This window comes from Lonchura striata, chromosome 15, assembly GCF_050655825.1.
Source record: "Lonchura striata isolate lonStrDom1 chromosome 15, ASM5065582v1, whole genome shotgun sequence".
In the NCBI taxonomy this organism is placed as follows: Eukaryota; Metazoa; Chordata; class Aves; order Passeriformes; family Estrildidae; genus Lonchura; species Lonchura striata.
This window is the reverse complement of record NC_140717.1, coordinates 12975499-12988204: the sequence shown is the minus strand read 5'-3', so window position 1 is coordinate 12988204 and position 12706 is coordinate 12975499. Positions and strand designations below refer to the sequence as shown.

The 12706-nt window shown below is 54.9% G+C and overlaps 1 protein-coding gene across 6 annotated transcripts in view; it reads left to right on the top strand.

Annotated features, from left to right (window-relative positions):
• Nucleotides 1–12343, top strand: part of RPH3A (rabphilin 3A) — a 31659-nt gene extending 19316 nt beyond the window's left edge. For 2 of the 6 annotated variants that reach the window (XM_085593243.1, XM_021544584.4), the window contains 14 exons: nt 80–106; nt 2011–2148; nt 2250–2330; nt 2424–2486; nt 2558–2752; nt 3430–3509; nt 4075–4149; nt 5126–5235; nt 6094–6220; nt 6773–6829; nt 7253–7404; nt 8722–8803; nt 9281–9377; nt 9678–12343. In XM_085593243.1, coding sequence (XP_085449369.1) covers nt 80–106; nt 2011–2148; nt 2250–2330; nt 2424–2486; nt 2558–2752; nt 3430–3509; nt 4075–4149; nt 5126–5235; nt 6094–6220; nt 6773–6829; nt 7253–7404; nt 8722–8803; nt 9281–9377; nt 9678–9808 — 1415 coding nt within the window. In that variant the 3' untranslated portion in view covers nt 9809–12343. Of the gene's footprint in view, nt 1–79; nt 107–2010; nt 2149–2249; nt 2487–2557; nt 2753–3429; nt 3510–4074; nt 4150–5125; nt 5236–6093; nt 6221–6772; nt 6830–7252; nt 7405–8721; nt 8804–9280; nt 9378–9677 lie in introns of all 6 variants that reach the window. The other 4 variants (XM_085593242.1, XM_085593247.1, XM_085593244.1 and 1 more) reach the window with 3 other exon arrangements.
• The last annotated feature ends 363 nt before the right edge of the window (nt 12344–12706 follow it).

Sequence of the window (12706 nt, the reverse complement as noted above, 5' to 3'; positions counted from 1 at the left end):
TAAACAGCACGTCCCGGGATGGGGCTGGGGGTGCGTGGGCTGCAGCTTCACCCCCTCTCGCTCTGTTTGTGCCCCCAAGGCCAGGCGGATGCCGAGGACACCGAGGGTAAGCACCGGCCTTTGTCCCCTGCCTCCTTCTCTTCCCAAGGCGTTTTCCTGCCCAGTTTCCCCCCGGGATGCTGCAGCAGGATCTCTCCTTGCTGCTGCTGCCGCCCACCCTGCGGGGTCCCGGGTTATTCCAGGGCTTTCCCCACCTCCCGCACACGCCGGGGCTGAGCCGCTGCCGCTCCAGAGCCGCCTCCGTGGGTGGTGGGTTCTGCTGGGAGGGGCAAGTGGTTGGGTTTTTTTTCTTTTTTCTTTTTTTTTTCCTGGTTATTTTACGGCAGTCCTTGGAAAACCTCCCGGGGAAAGTTTAGGTTTGTGGGAGCTTGTGCCTGTCTGTGGTGGGTGGAGCAGCCCAGCCTTGCGCTGTGCACGGGAGGCAGGGCAGGGTGAGGATGCTGCAGTGGCCTGTTCTGGTTATTCCTTGCACCCTCCAGCACTTCCAGGGGTGGAATCATCCACTTTGGAAAAGCCCTCAAAGCCCATTGAGTTCAAGCATTCCTCCAGCACTGCCAAGGCCACCGCTGACCGCTGTCCCCAAGGGCCACATCCACACTGCTGTTAGATCCCCTCACAGGGATGGGGCAGCTGTGTCAGGGTTGGACAATCCTTCCAGTGAAGAAAATTTCCCTAATATCCAACCCAAACATCCCCAGGCATAACTTGAAGCTGTTTCCTCTTGTCCTGTTTCTTCTTACCCGGGACAAGAGCCCGACCCCCACGTGGCTCCTGCTGGAAGGTTTGGAGAGACAGGAGGACTCCCTGGGAGTTCATTTTGAGGAACAGCCCCCATTTTCACCCTTCCACATGGGATGCCAAGGGGATGAGGATCTCTGATCCCTGTCCAACACCGTCTGCTCCTCATTTGGGTGATTATTAAGTTGGGAGCAGTGCAGTGGCTGCAAACCCTCCTCTTCCTTGGAGAAGAGGGGTTGAGGGGGCAGTTCCTGCGTGGAATTCTCCCCTTTAGCCCAGGTTTTGATGTCCCCAATTGATGATCTCCCTCTTCCCTGCAGCAGCAGTTGGGGAAAGCATTAATCAAGGCTATTTAATCACACCCCTAGCCGGTGCTGTTAAACCTCCCAGCCCCACGGGCAGCTTTTATTCATCCTGGAGTCGGGAAGGCTTTGCCAGCTCCGCACGTCCCTCCCGGTGCTCAGCATGCTCCTGCTCCTCATGATTTTCCTACAGTTCCCTTGGAAAATTATTTATTGCACGGCTCTCTCTGCACCACGGGGCTCCTGCTCCTGGATGCTCGTTCCCCCCCTCCCTGCTCTTCAGCATTCCCGGTGTTTTTCCCTCTCTCCCTCCTCCTTTCCCCCCCCCCACAATCTGTTGCGTTCCGCTTTGTCTTCGCGCCCGGTGACCCTGAGAGCCCAGCCAAGGAGAAACAGCCCATTTATGTCACGGCAAAGATTTATCCCTGGCGTCTCCAGCAGCAGCCAGGTGAGCGCCGAGACCTTTCCCATCACGTCCGTGGGGTCGCAATTCATCACCCCGGAGCGCCGGGCTGGGATTCATCCGCTGGGACGCTGGGTGATGGAAGGGAGAGGCAGAGGCAGCTGCCATGGCTGTCTCCTTAATAAATGGGAGATGATCAGCAGAAGGAAAATAGGATCCCCCCCACCCCAAATCCAAGGAATGTGGAGCTGTGGTCCCCTCAGGGTGCTGAGGACTAGGTGATGGATGCCTCAGGCCTTGTTTTCCCGTGGGACTCTCGTGTCCTTGGGGATTTCCTGAGCAGGTTTGATGGTGCAGAGCCCTCCTGCCGCAGTGCCCGCAGCTCGGGAGGTGCTGCCGCAGTGGCCGTACCCATTGTCCCCCTGCTGCTGCCCCCAGGCCGGGCAGCGCCCAGGGGTGGCAGCTCGCTTTCCCATCCTCACTGCTCCTTTCCCCCTCTCCCTGCAGGCACCGACGCCACAGCGGCCGCCCGGGGAAGCCGCAAAGCGGCCGAGGGCCGGGCGGCTCCGTGCGGCGGCGAGGCCACCGGTGGGGACGGCGACAGCCGCGACTCCGCTGCCGAGAGCGGGGTCAGCAGGAGCCCCGGTGAGAGCGGAGCCGCGCCCCTGCAAGCTCAGATCGCGGGGGGACGCCAAGCCGGGAGCCCCCCGCGGGTGGTCTCTGCTGACCGTCCCCTGTCCTCGCAGGTGTGAAGAGAACCGGCTCCGTGCAAGGCCAGCGGCCAGCCCCGGCAGCCGCGGCCGGTCCCGCCGCCGCTGGACCCGCAGGTAGGACGCGATGGGAGCGGCGGCCCCGGGGATGCCCCGCGGGCGGCTCGGCGGGCACCAGGGGACACCCGGTGATGCCACCTCTGTCCCCAGCGCCGGCGGCCGCAGCGGCAAGGCCGGGTCCCGGGGGTCCCGCCCGCTTCCCGGAGAGACAAGGTAACGCCGGGCCGGCTGCGGGGGGCTGCGGGGCGGAGCGGGCCGGGGGCTAACGGGGTCCCCGTCCGCAGCGAGCCCCCCGGAGCCGGCCCGCGGCGCCGCCAGGGAGGAGCGGGCCGGGGGCTTTGCCGGCAGGGAGGAGCGGCCGGCCTGGCAGCCCCCGGCAGCCCCGCAGCCCCCGGCCGCAGCCGCGGCCCCGCAGCGGCAGCAGCAGCCCCGCGAGGAAGAGGAGGAGGACGCCAACAGCTACGACTCGGATGAAGGCAGTACGTACCCACCCAGGGAGGGAGCTTCTTTGGGAAATGTGGGATTTGGAGGAGGTTGCTGGGGGGGCGTGAGGAGGTGGGTGTCCGGCAGGGAAAGTCTTTAGGGAATGATGCTTCCCTGCGGGGTTTGGAGCTCGGGTGGGGATTTGATGGGGAGGATCTGTGGTGGAACAACCTGGGTGGGAAGAGCTGCTCCGGGTCGGGAGCAGGTGCTTGGATTGATGTCGTCTGTGCCTGCTCTTCATCCCTGGGATGAGGATGAAGGAGCAGGAGCCTGAGCTGGTTTCCAGAAAGCCAAGACAGGAGCTGGGCTCTGAGCCCCAGCCTTGGGAGGAGCTGCTGTCCGAGCTGGAGCATCTCCTCAGGGTGCTCCGGGGTGGAATTGCTGTGGGAAGACTGGTAGGGTTTACTCCTCCTTTGCCTGGGGACTATTGGAGTCAGCTGCAGAGCCCCTGCCTGGTCTCCCTGGGCAGTCCCTGCCCTGCAAAGCTGTGCAGAGCTCCCGAATCCACCTGGATTTGTGGTGGTTTGGCTGCTGGCAGCACAGTGTCACTGCATTAAACAGCTTTTACATTGGACCTGCAAATCTTTCTAATTATTACTAATCGGGGATGATTAAATGCAGTTATTGGCTGGGGTTTTAACGAGGTTGTTTCTTCCTCCTCCCTTGCTGTCAGCCACACTGGGAGCTCTGGAGTTCAGCCTGCTCTATGACCAGGACAACAGCTCCCTGCACTGCACCCTCATCAAGGCCAAGGCAAGAGCTGCTCCTTCCTCCCCTTTTCCCTGATTTAAATCCATCTGGCTCCCATTTCCCTGGTACAATGGGAAGGAAGCCATGTGGCTGCTGGCAGAGGCTGCTCCCTTGGGAGGCTCCAGGCACAGCTGCTCCTGGCTGGGGAGGGTTGGGGGGCATTTCCTTGTGTGGATCCAAGAGATCTGTGGGAGTGGTGATGCCCTGGAACAATCCTTCCAGAGAAACTGCCTGTGGCTGCCTCATCCCTGGAAGTGTTCAAGGCCAGGTTGGACAGGGTTTGGAGCAGCCTGGGATAGTGGAAATTGTCCCTGCTCGTGGCTGGGGGTGGGACTTGATGATATTTGAGGTCTCTTCCAACACACACCATGCTGTGATTCTACAACTCTGATTTTTCCAGGGATGGGTCAGATGTTTCAGCACATCCTGGCACCCACAGTTGCTCAGGGCACAGGCTCTTGGGTCACTTCACACATCTTCTCTTTGAGCTTTTCATGGGCAGATTTTTCTCCTCCTTGGCTTTGCTGAAGGAGGTTTCACATCCTGTGTTCCCTTTGTTATTTTTTAGGGCTTAAAACCAATGGATTCCAATGGCCTGGCTGATCCCTATGTGAAGCTGCACCTCCTGCCCGGAGCCAGCAAGGTGAGGCTTTGCCAGGTTTGGTGCTAGGGATGGAGCAGAGGTTTCTCAAATCCCCCTCAGGTCCCTCCTTCAGATCAGATTTTCCCTGTTGATGTCTCTGCTGGCTGCTGTTTTTCCCCGGGGGTATCTCTGAACAGGGAGGATGCTCCCAGATGCTCTCCCAGACCCGAGGAACAGCTCATCCTGCAGGCAGGAATCTGCTCAGGGCTGGAGGGAAGCTCCAGAGGAGGCATTGCTGTTAACGCATCACAAAACATCTGCCCAAAAATCTAATTATGCCCAGGGTTGGAGTTATCCATTTGCTTGGAAGCTGCAGCACATTCTTGTTGGAGCTGTGGGGAGAGAGCCATGGGGGAAACTCTGGCTCCATCCTGGAAATTCCTGGAAATCTCCCTGCCCAGCTGGGCTGGTCTGGGTGGGCAAATCTTGAGGAAGGAATGACCACCAGCAGTGCTGGCTCTTTGCTTAGAGGGTGCAGCAGAGTTTGGTCGAAGGAACCAGGAGTAAAACCAGGGGAAAACTGATAATAAAACCATTGGATTGATTTTACGGCTTTGCTTTGTGCAGGAGGTATTGGTATTGTTCAGAGGAAATCCAGGTGTGATGCTGAGGATTGGTTTGATTCCTGCTGCTCTCATTTGCTGATAGTCATTTCAATTTATTTTTTTTTTAAATTTTGGATGTGTGGTTGTGAAAGACACACAGGCAAGTGATGGCTTCTCTGTCACCTCCCTTAGACCATGAGAACTGTGAGCTGAGCCTCCACATCCTGCCCTGGGCACCTTTTCCCCTCTCCTTGAGGGAATAAACCCCAGGGAATGACGAAATCCAGGCTCTCCCAACCACCACGTGTCACCAAGTCCCCTCTGCTTGAGCTCACCACCACCCAGCTGTGCCAGATGTGACAATCCCTGGCAGGAGCTGGGGTTTGGGCAGGGAGGGAGGTGCAATTCCCCTGTGGTTTTTGGTCTCTCAGTCGAACAAGCTGAGGACGAAGACGCTGCGCAACACCCGGAACCCGGTGTGGAACGAGACCCTGGTGTACCACGGCATCACCGACGAGGACATGCAGAGGAAAACCCTCAGGCAAGCCCAGCAGGAGCCCCGGGGTGGGGCTGTGGGTGTCCTTCAAAGAGATATTCTATTATTTTATACATTTTTATTTACTTATTTAACTAATTAATCAGTTCGCGACTCTCTGTTGAGAGTCTGAGATATAGCTGGGTTTGGTTGGTCATTGAACTTAAATAACTCACTAGAATTTAATTAAATAATCTGTTCAGGTGAACAATCTCCACACCACATTCCACATGGGGAAAATGAAGGAGCAGAGATCAAGATTGTTTTCTCTTCTTCTCTCTGTGCTTCTCTAAGAAATTCTGAGAGACAGAATTTTGTCTCTCTGTCCAGAGAATGTGAATGTCACAGTCCTCACTCACCCCAGGAGTGCAGGAGGGTTTGGGGCAGTGGGACATGCAGTTTTGGGTTAAAATCAACATGAATTTGCTCATTTGGATGGTTCTTTGAAGAGAAGAAAACTGGCATTTTGACCTTGTAATTTAATAGTGAATTATTGATTACGCTACAATTTTTATCATCATAGAGATGTGCATCTCTGCTGATTTGACAGTAGCCCAGAAAAAAAAAGTCCATATACATATCACTTAAAATTTATGGCTCTTTCCTCCCTCAGAAAACTTCCACCTCTTGATTCTTGCCCCATCACAAAGCAAATATTAAAAATGTTGATTTTTTTTCCTTTTTTTTTTTTGGCAAACCAGAAATTTGGGGGTGGTGGCTTTTGGTCAGAGGAAATCCAGATCAAGGGTGGGTTTGGAGGAGATTTGCTTTGTTTTCCCTCCCCCTAGCAGTGCCCCTGCAGGGATGGGTTTGGCTCTGGACTGCTCCAGCCCGGTCATGTTCTCCTTTCCCTCTTCCCTCCAGGATCTCCGTGTGTGACGAGGACAAATTCGGCCACAACGAGTTCATCGGGGAAACCAGAGTTGCCTTGAAAAAACTCAAAGCCAACCAGAAAAAGAACTTCAACATCTGCCTGGAGAGAGTAATACCAGTGAGTGTCCGAGAAAATTCTTTCCATTCCTGCCATTTCCTTGGGAATTCCTGCCATTTCCTTGGGAATTCCTGCCATTTCCTTGGGAATTCCTGCCATTTCCTTGGGAATTCCTGCCATTTCCTTGGGAATTCCTGCCATTTCCTTGGAAATGCCACCTGAGGGATGCAGGGATGGGCTGGAGGGGCTGGAGGTGCCTGGCTTCCCCGGCACCGTTCGGAGTTGCATTCCCACCTGGGCTGATGTGACATCCCAAGGCCAGGAGATCAGAGCCTGGTGGGAATCCATGGGAAGCGACTCCAGGGCCTGCTCCTGTTGGCTTTGCCATCCCCTGCTGATGGATGTCACCGTGGAGGAGGGGACAGATTGCTCTGTCACCTGTTGAATCCGCTGGGACGGGGGTTGGTGGAGCAGATGGACATTCCTGAGGCCCTCCCACTTTGGAGTGCAGGGCAGGAGCTGAGCTGCATGCATTCCCAGGTTTTTTTTTTGCTGTGGGATGCTGCCTCTCCCGGGCATTCACGACATCTCCTTGTCCCTTTCCCACCCCAGACGAAGCGCGCCGGAACAACCGGCGCATCCCGTGGGATGGCCTTGTACGAAGAGGAGGTGAGTCCTTGGAGCAGGACAAGCTCCACCCTGTCGTCCTGATCCTTAAGATTTTCTAAAGCCTTCTGAGTTTACATTCTGTTAGAAAACTTTCCCACACAATTTCTATAAACAACACATTGTTTTGCATTCCTTCATAGGGGTAAAGAAACTTGATATACTGGTGGTTTGTCCAGTGTCTTTGGAGAGGTGGCCCATTCACTCTCCAATCCACTGTCACCTCTAGAAAAGTATAAAAGTTAGAATCAAAATATAAACCTTCTCCTTTACCTTGCAAATAGCAGGCGGCTCGCGTCGTGCTTTCGCGTGTCCTGTAACACCACCACCCGTGTCCTTTCCACCATCCCTTGTGTGCATTATCTCCCACCTTCCCCGATACCCATCCCATCCCTCCGAGCTTTCCTCTGGCGGCTCCTCCCGCAGGTGGATCGCGGCGGGGACGTGGAGGAGCGCGGGAAGATCCTGGTGTCCCTCATGTACAGCACCCAGCAGGGCGGGCTCGTCGTGGGCATCGTGCGCTGCGTGCACCTGGCCGCCATGGACGCCAACGGATACTCGGACCCCTTCGTCAAGCTGTGAGTGAGCCGGGCATGGCTCCGGGCTGGAGCTCACCTGGAGCCACCAGCTGGGCTTCCTCCGGAGCCCTGGCGCAGCCGGAGCTGCCCAGCGGCCGTGGCGGTGTCCCCGTTGTGGGCGGACGTCGCTGTTGAGGCAGGATGGCAATGATGGAGCTCGATGAATAGAGCTCGACTGATTTATTTGAAGTGCGTGGCTCTTTTTACAGAGCAGATTCATTTCATTGGCCTTAAAGTAAAAACATCTCCCACCATTGGTGCGCTCTGAATGGCGCACGGTGGCAGAACGGATCTACAAACAATGTGAACAACAGGAGAGGTAGAGAATTGTTTACATTCCTTCCCGACTTTTTCCCAGGTCCAGCCTGGTTAGAAAACTCTCTTTTTCTCTCTGCCTGAACTGAGAATATCCATAGGTGGAACTCAGGGGTGTTGGGCCAGCCCTTGGGTCTGTGGCTCTCCAAGTGCCCAGATCCCATGGTTATCCCATGGAGAATCCCAGACGTGTTACAGGCTGGAAGAGACTTCAGGAGCCCAAGCTTTGACTGATCACCTTGTGTCTGCAAGCAGAGGACACGTGGGGGATGTGGGGGTGGGCTTGGGGCTGGTGCCTGACTTCCCAGGATCCAGAATCCCACCCAAGGGATTCCCACCCGTGACTCATCCAGGGCGTGGTGGGAGTCCAGGGATGGTGGAAGCTGGAGGATGGGGCGTCCTTCTCTCCACCTCTGACCCACCCTGGCTGCAGGACAGAGGTGGCTCCATGTCTCTCCATGTCCTGCTTGCTGCCCCATAAACCCACATGGCTCTTGGGAATGTGGGGAATATGTTTTTTATTCCAGCCTCATGAGCTGCACCATGGAGAGGTCCCTGCAGCCATTCCTGGTGTGGGATCTGTTCCTTTTTTTTTTCCTTTGCCTTTAGAAAAAAACCTTCTTTTCTCCCTAAGTCTCATCCAATAATTCTCATGTTGAACATATTCTGCTCAGCTTTTTGTAGCTCAGCGGAACAGAGCAGTTTTCCTTCCCAGTCTCTCTTTATATGTTGTATTCTCCACTCCCACAAACAGAAGATGGTGGCTTTACATTTTTAAATCAGCTTCTAACAGAGATCTAATTAATCCCAGCCCTAAAATGAGTTCTGAATCTGCAGCCAGGCTGCACAGCCCCAGCCCCACACTTTTCCCACATCCTCTGGAAGGTGGGAAGGGAGACTGGCCCTAAATAAATCTCTTCCAGCCCAGAAACTCACTTTTAAAGCTTATAAACTCCCACTGTTCTTGCACTTGAATTTTGAGCTCTTTTCTGTTGCCCCCAGTTGGCTGAAACCTGACATGGGAAAAAAGGCCAAGCACAAGACACAGATTAAGAAGAAAACGTTGAATCCTGAGTTTAACGAGGTATGGATGGATATTTTTTATATAATTAAATTAATTCACTGAATGCAGTGTTGAGTGGAGGAAGACAAACACCCCAAGGTTTGGCTCTTTGCTCCAGCTCCTTTCCCACTCCTGTGCCCAGGAATATTTTGGGAATGACTTTGCCGAGACAGCACCACACCCCCTGAAAGCTCCCTGCATCCCAGCTGGGGATGTGGGTGGGATGAGCATTCCTGGGGGTGGAAACTGGAAATTCTCCACTGGTGCAGCTTTGGTGGGACACCTGGAAAGGGCTCACGTAGGCGCAAGGGGTGAGCTCAGCTCTTGGAAAAGAGATGCCACAAGGAAGGAGCATTTTTCCTTCATTCATGACATTTTAACCATCCTCCCCTTGGATTTTGAATCCCGGCTGAGCAGAGATCAGGTCCAACCCCTTAACTGCAGCTTTTAGGGTGGGTTTTCCTTTGGGGTGTGACGTGGGTGCTCCCATTCCTTCAGGAGTTCTTCTACGACATCAAACACAGCGACCTGGCCAAGAAATCCCTGGACATTTCCGTCTGGGATTACGACATCGGAAAATCCAACGACTACATCGGTGAGCTGGAAGGCTCTGCCCTCTGGGGCAGGGGTTTGGCGCCTGGCACGGGGTCTGCTGGATGGGAGGGGGTCACCTGCCAGGTGGGATGATGGAACCTGGTGGGTGCAGCCCCCACACACTCCAGCATCCTGCGAGGTCTTCCGGGCAGGAAAAGCATCTCCAGGCGTTCCCATTAGACTTTTGATCCAGGAGGTGGAAAAAGCGTTGCAGGGTGTGAGGTGTGCGCCCAGGGCAGGATTTCTTGGATCAGCAGCACCACCTCTGGATACAAAGTCTGCTCTTCTCCCCTTTTCCCAGGCGGTTGCCAGCTGGGGATCACGGCCAAGGGCGAGCGCTTGAAACACTGGTACGAGTGTTTGAAGAACAAGGACAAGAAGATCGAGCGCTGGCACACCCTGCAGAACGAGAACCACGTCGCCAGCGACTAAAGGGAGCCTCTGCCCGGCCCTCCCCGCCCTCTGCCACGCCCCTGTAGGTCCCCGATGTCCCCGATGTCGTCTTCCAGCGCAGCCACGCCTTGCTACAGCCTCTGACCCCTCCATCCTCCCCTCCACTGGAAACTCCCCCAGATCTTTTCTATTCTCCTGTATTTCTTTTCAGCTGGGGGAGGGAGGCCGGCAAGTTCCCCTGGTGTGTAATTTTGGCAAGCAATAGTTCCCTCCCGACTGTGCCCCCTCTCTCTCTCCTCCCCGGTCCCCGTGGCAGCGTTCCCGTCGCGTTCCTGACGCTCTGTGTCCCTCCGGCCTCCGCTCCGGCGTCTCCCCCCGGGAGATGGGAGCGCTGGGCTCGGGAGCATCGGCCTGTGCCGCTTGTGTGGTCTCAATACCTCAGTTGCAATAACGAACGAGCTCCTTGGCTTTGGCGTGGGCGTCACCGTCGCCTGGTGTCCGTGTCGTCGTGGTTAGGCCAAATCCGGTGTCACCGGTGTCATCCCGCGAGTCCCGCTTGAGCTTCTTCGCCTCCGGTCTGGCCCACCTGAGCAACGCTGTGGCACATCCTTTGCCGAGAAGATCCACCACCAACCCAGCAACAGCGACAAGGAGGGTTTGGGGAGCTCTGTGCTGGCAGGGGAGCAGGTTTGCTTTGGTTCCCGTCGTTTCCAGCCGCCGCGGGCGGCTCCTTCGCCCGAGGAATTCGGGGGCTCTGCTGCTCTAGGAGCCCAGCTGTGTTTTAGGGTTGTGACTACCTCCTCTTCACCTCTGAGCTGTGTAGTAGTGACTGGCCGAGCCCTGAGGGCAGCCCTGGGTCCCCTCAACCCCTCCTGCTTCCAAGGATTTTCTGTTCCTCAGGAGGGAAGCTGAGGGAGCTGCTACTTCCCCCAGCCCCCTGATGTGTGCAAGGATTATTGCTTTAAACCACCACAACTCCTGGAATTAGCTGGAACAGTCCGAGAACTTCCAAACGTGGGTTGTTTTGGTTTGGTTTTCTTTCGTTTTTCCCAGTTTTCTGCACAAGAACCCTCAGCCTGCACTTTAAGGATGGCCTGGAGCTGTCAGACCTGGTCTGGGCAGCAGGAGAGCACCGACTCCCTGTAGGTGCTGCTGCTGGGCAGTGGAACAATTCCTTGGCTCTGGAACTATTCCCTGGCTCTGAAACACTCCCTGGCCCTGGAAAACCCCAGACCTCATGGATAGGAGCACACTAAGCACTACGGAATATATGGAATTTTTTGTCACACTGAGCATGAGGTGTGAAACCTCCCCCCGAGTCCCCTGCACCCTCTGCTGCAGCTGCCCTCCCTTTGAGTAGGACGAGTTTGGTTTTCCTGATATTTTCTTTATTCCCCTCACCCCCAACAGAACTTGCTGATGTGCCCTGAGTGTCCCCAGCCCCGAGTGACAAAACCCCCTCTGTGCTGAGCTGGCCCAGCCTGACACAGGTTCCCCCTCCTTGGATCTCCCGGTGGGAAAAGCCAACCCAGCCCACCCCAGAAGGTCCAGCCAGAGCTGGGGATCCTCTTCCATCACCCCAGCTGTGGTGTGATGGTGCCTGTGGCTTGGCTTGGGGTGGAATGGAAGAGAACACCTGGAATTTTTCCCCTTTTTTCACGGAATTGTTGCCTCTGTGCCATTCAGGGTGGCATCCCTGAGCAACTCTGGCCAGGAGCAGACTGAAACAATCCCATTTTTTTTGGGCTGTTTCCCTCTGCATCCCGTGCCAAAACCTCCCTGCTCCAGGCCCAGCTGAGCTGTGGGATGGTGGGATCCAGGATCCATGGTTGGATTTTCCCTTTTTCAACCTTCATGACTCCAAGCTGCCACCACCCTTTCCAGAGGGATGGACCTGGCCCAAACATTCCTGCCATGCCCAGAGCAGCACCTGGGCACGGAGCTGTGCTGGGGAAATGTGTGGCTGAGGGTAAAAAAACCTTTAAAAAAATCATTATTTAAGCAATTCCTTAATTCCTCCCAGTCCTGCAGCAGCCCAGCTTCGTTTGTATGTGCAGAACAACTCACTTAAGATTACTCTTATCCCATCCTGTATTCCCATTCCCTGTTCAGCCTGCTTTTTTTGGGAAAAGGATACTCAGATCTTCTCTTTGCACCTCCAAAAATCAAGTGCAACTTGCCAATCTCCCTGGTATCGTGCAAAACCACAGCCCTGGTCTCTGCCCTCCCTCTTCTCAGTTTTTCTGATGGTAATTCCTGCCTTGAATGACTTCTTTTTGTTGTAAATAAAGCATGCACCTATGGATTGGGAATGGTGAAAAACAAAACAAACAAACAAACAAAAAAAGCAAAAAAAAAAAAAAAGAAAATGAGAAGCCTCTTCTACTGCTGTTTGCATTCAGACTCGCATGCAGTGATTTTACAGCCAAATATCAGTTTACAACTGTTAAGAGAAAAAGAAAACGTTACACAGGAATTAGAAATCCTCCAGTCTTCCGCTGCATGCAGCACAACATCCTCTCTTGATGTGGTATCTAATAAAGTGAGACTATTGGAAAAGAACAAAAAAACCCAGATTTTTGGCTTTTTTTTTTTCATTCCCTGTGGGAACAGGAACCCCACGGGGTGGGCAGAGGTTCTGGGAGTTCCTGGTGGGGTGGGGATGCTGGAATCGAGTTGGGCTGGAGATGTTGAGAAGTTTGGGGTGGTTGGGAGAGAGATCCCGGCTGGGGGTAACAGGAATTGCTGGGTTTTGGGAATATCCTGGGTAAAACGTGAAGGTTTAAATCTCAAAACTCCCCTCGCTTGGTGCCTGGGAGTGAAAGCCCTGAGGAAAAGCAGGAATGGTGGTGGGAGAAGTTTTTTCCCTCACTCCCAGTTTGGGGAGCAGGAGGCGCTGAGTGGTGGCAGCTCCATCCGAGCAACGATTTCTTTTTA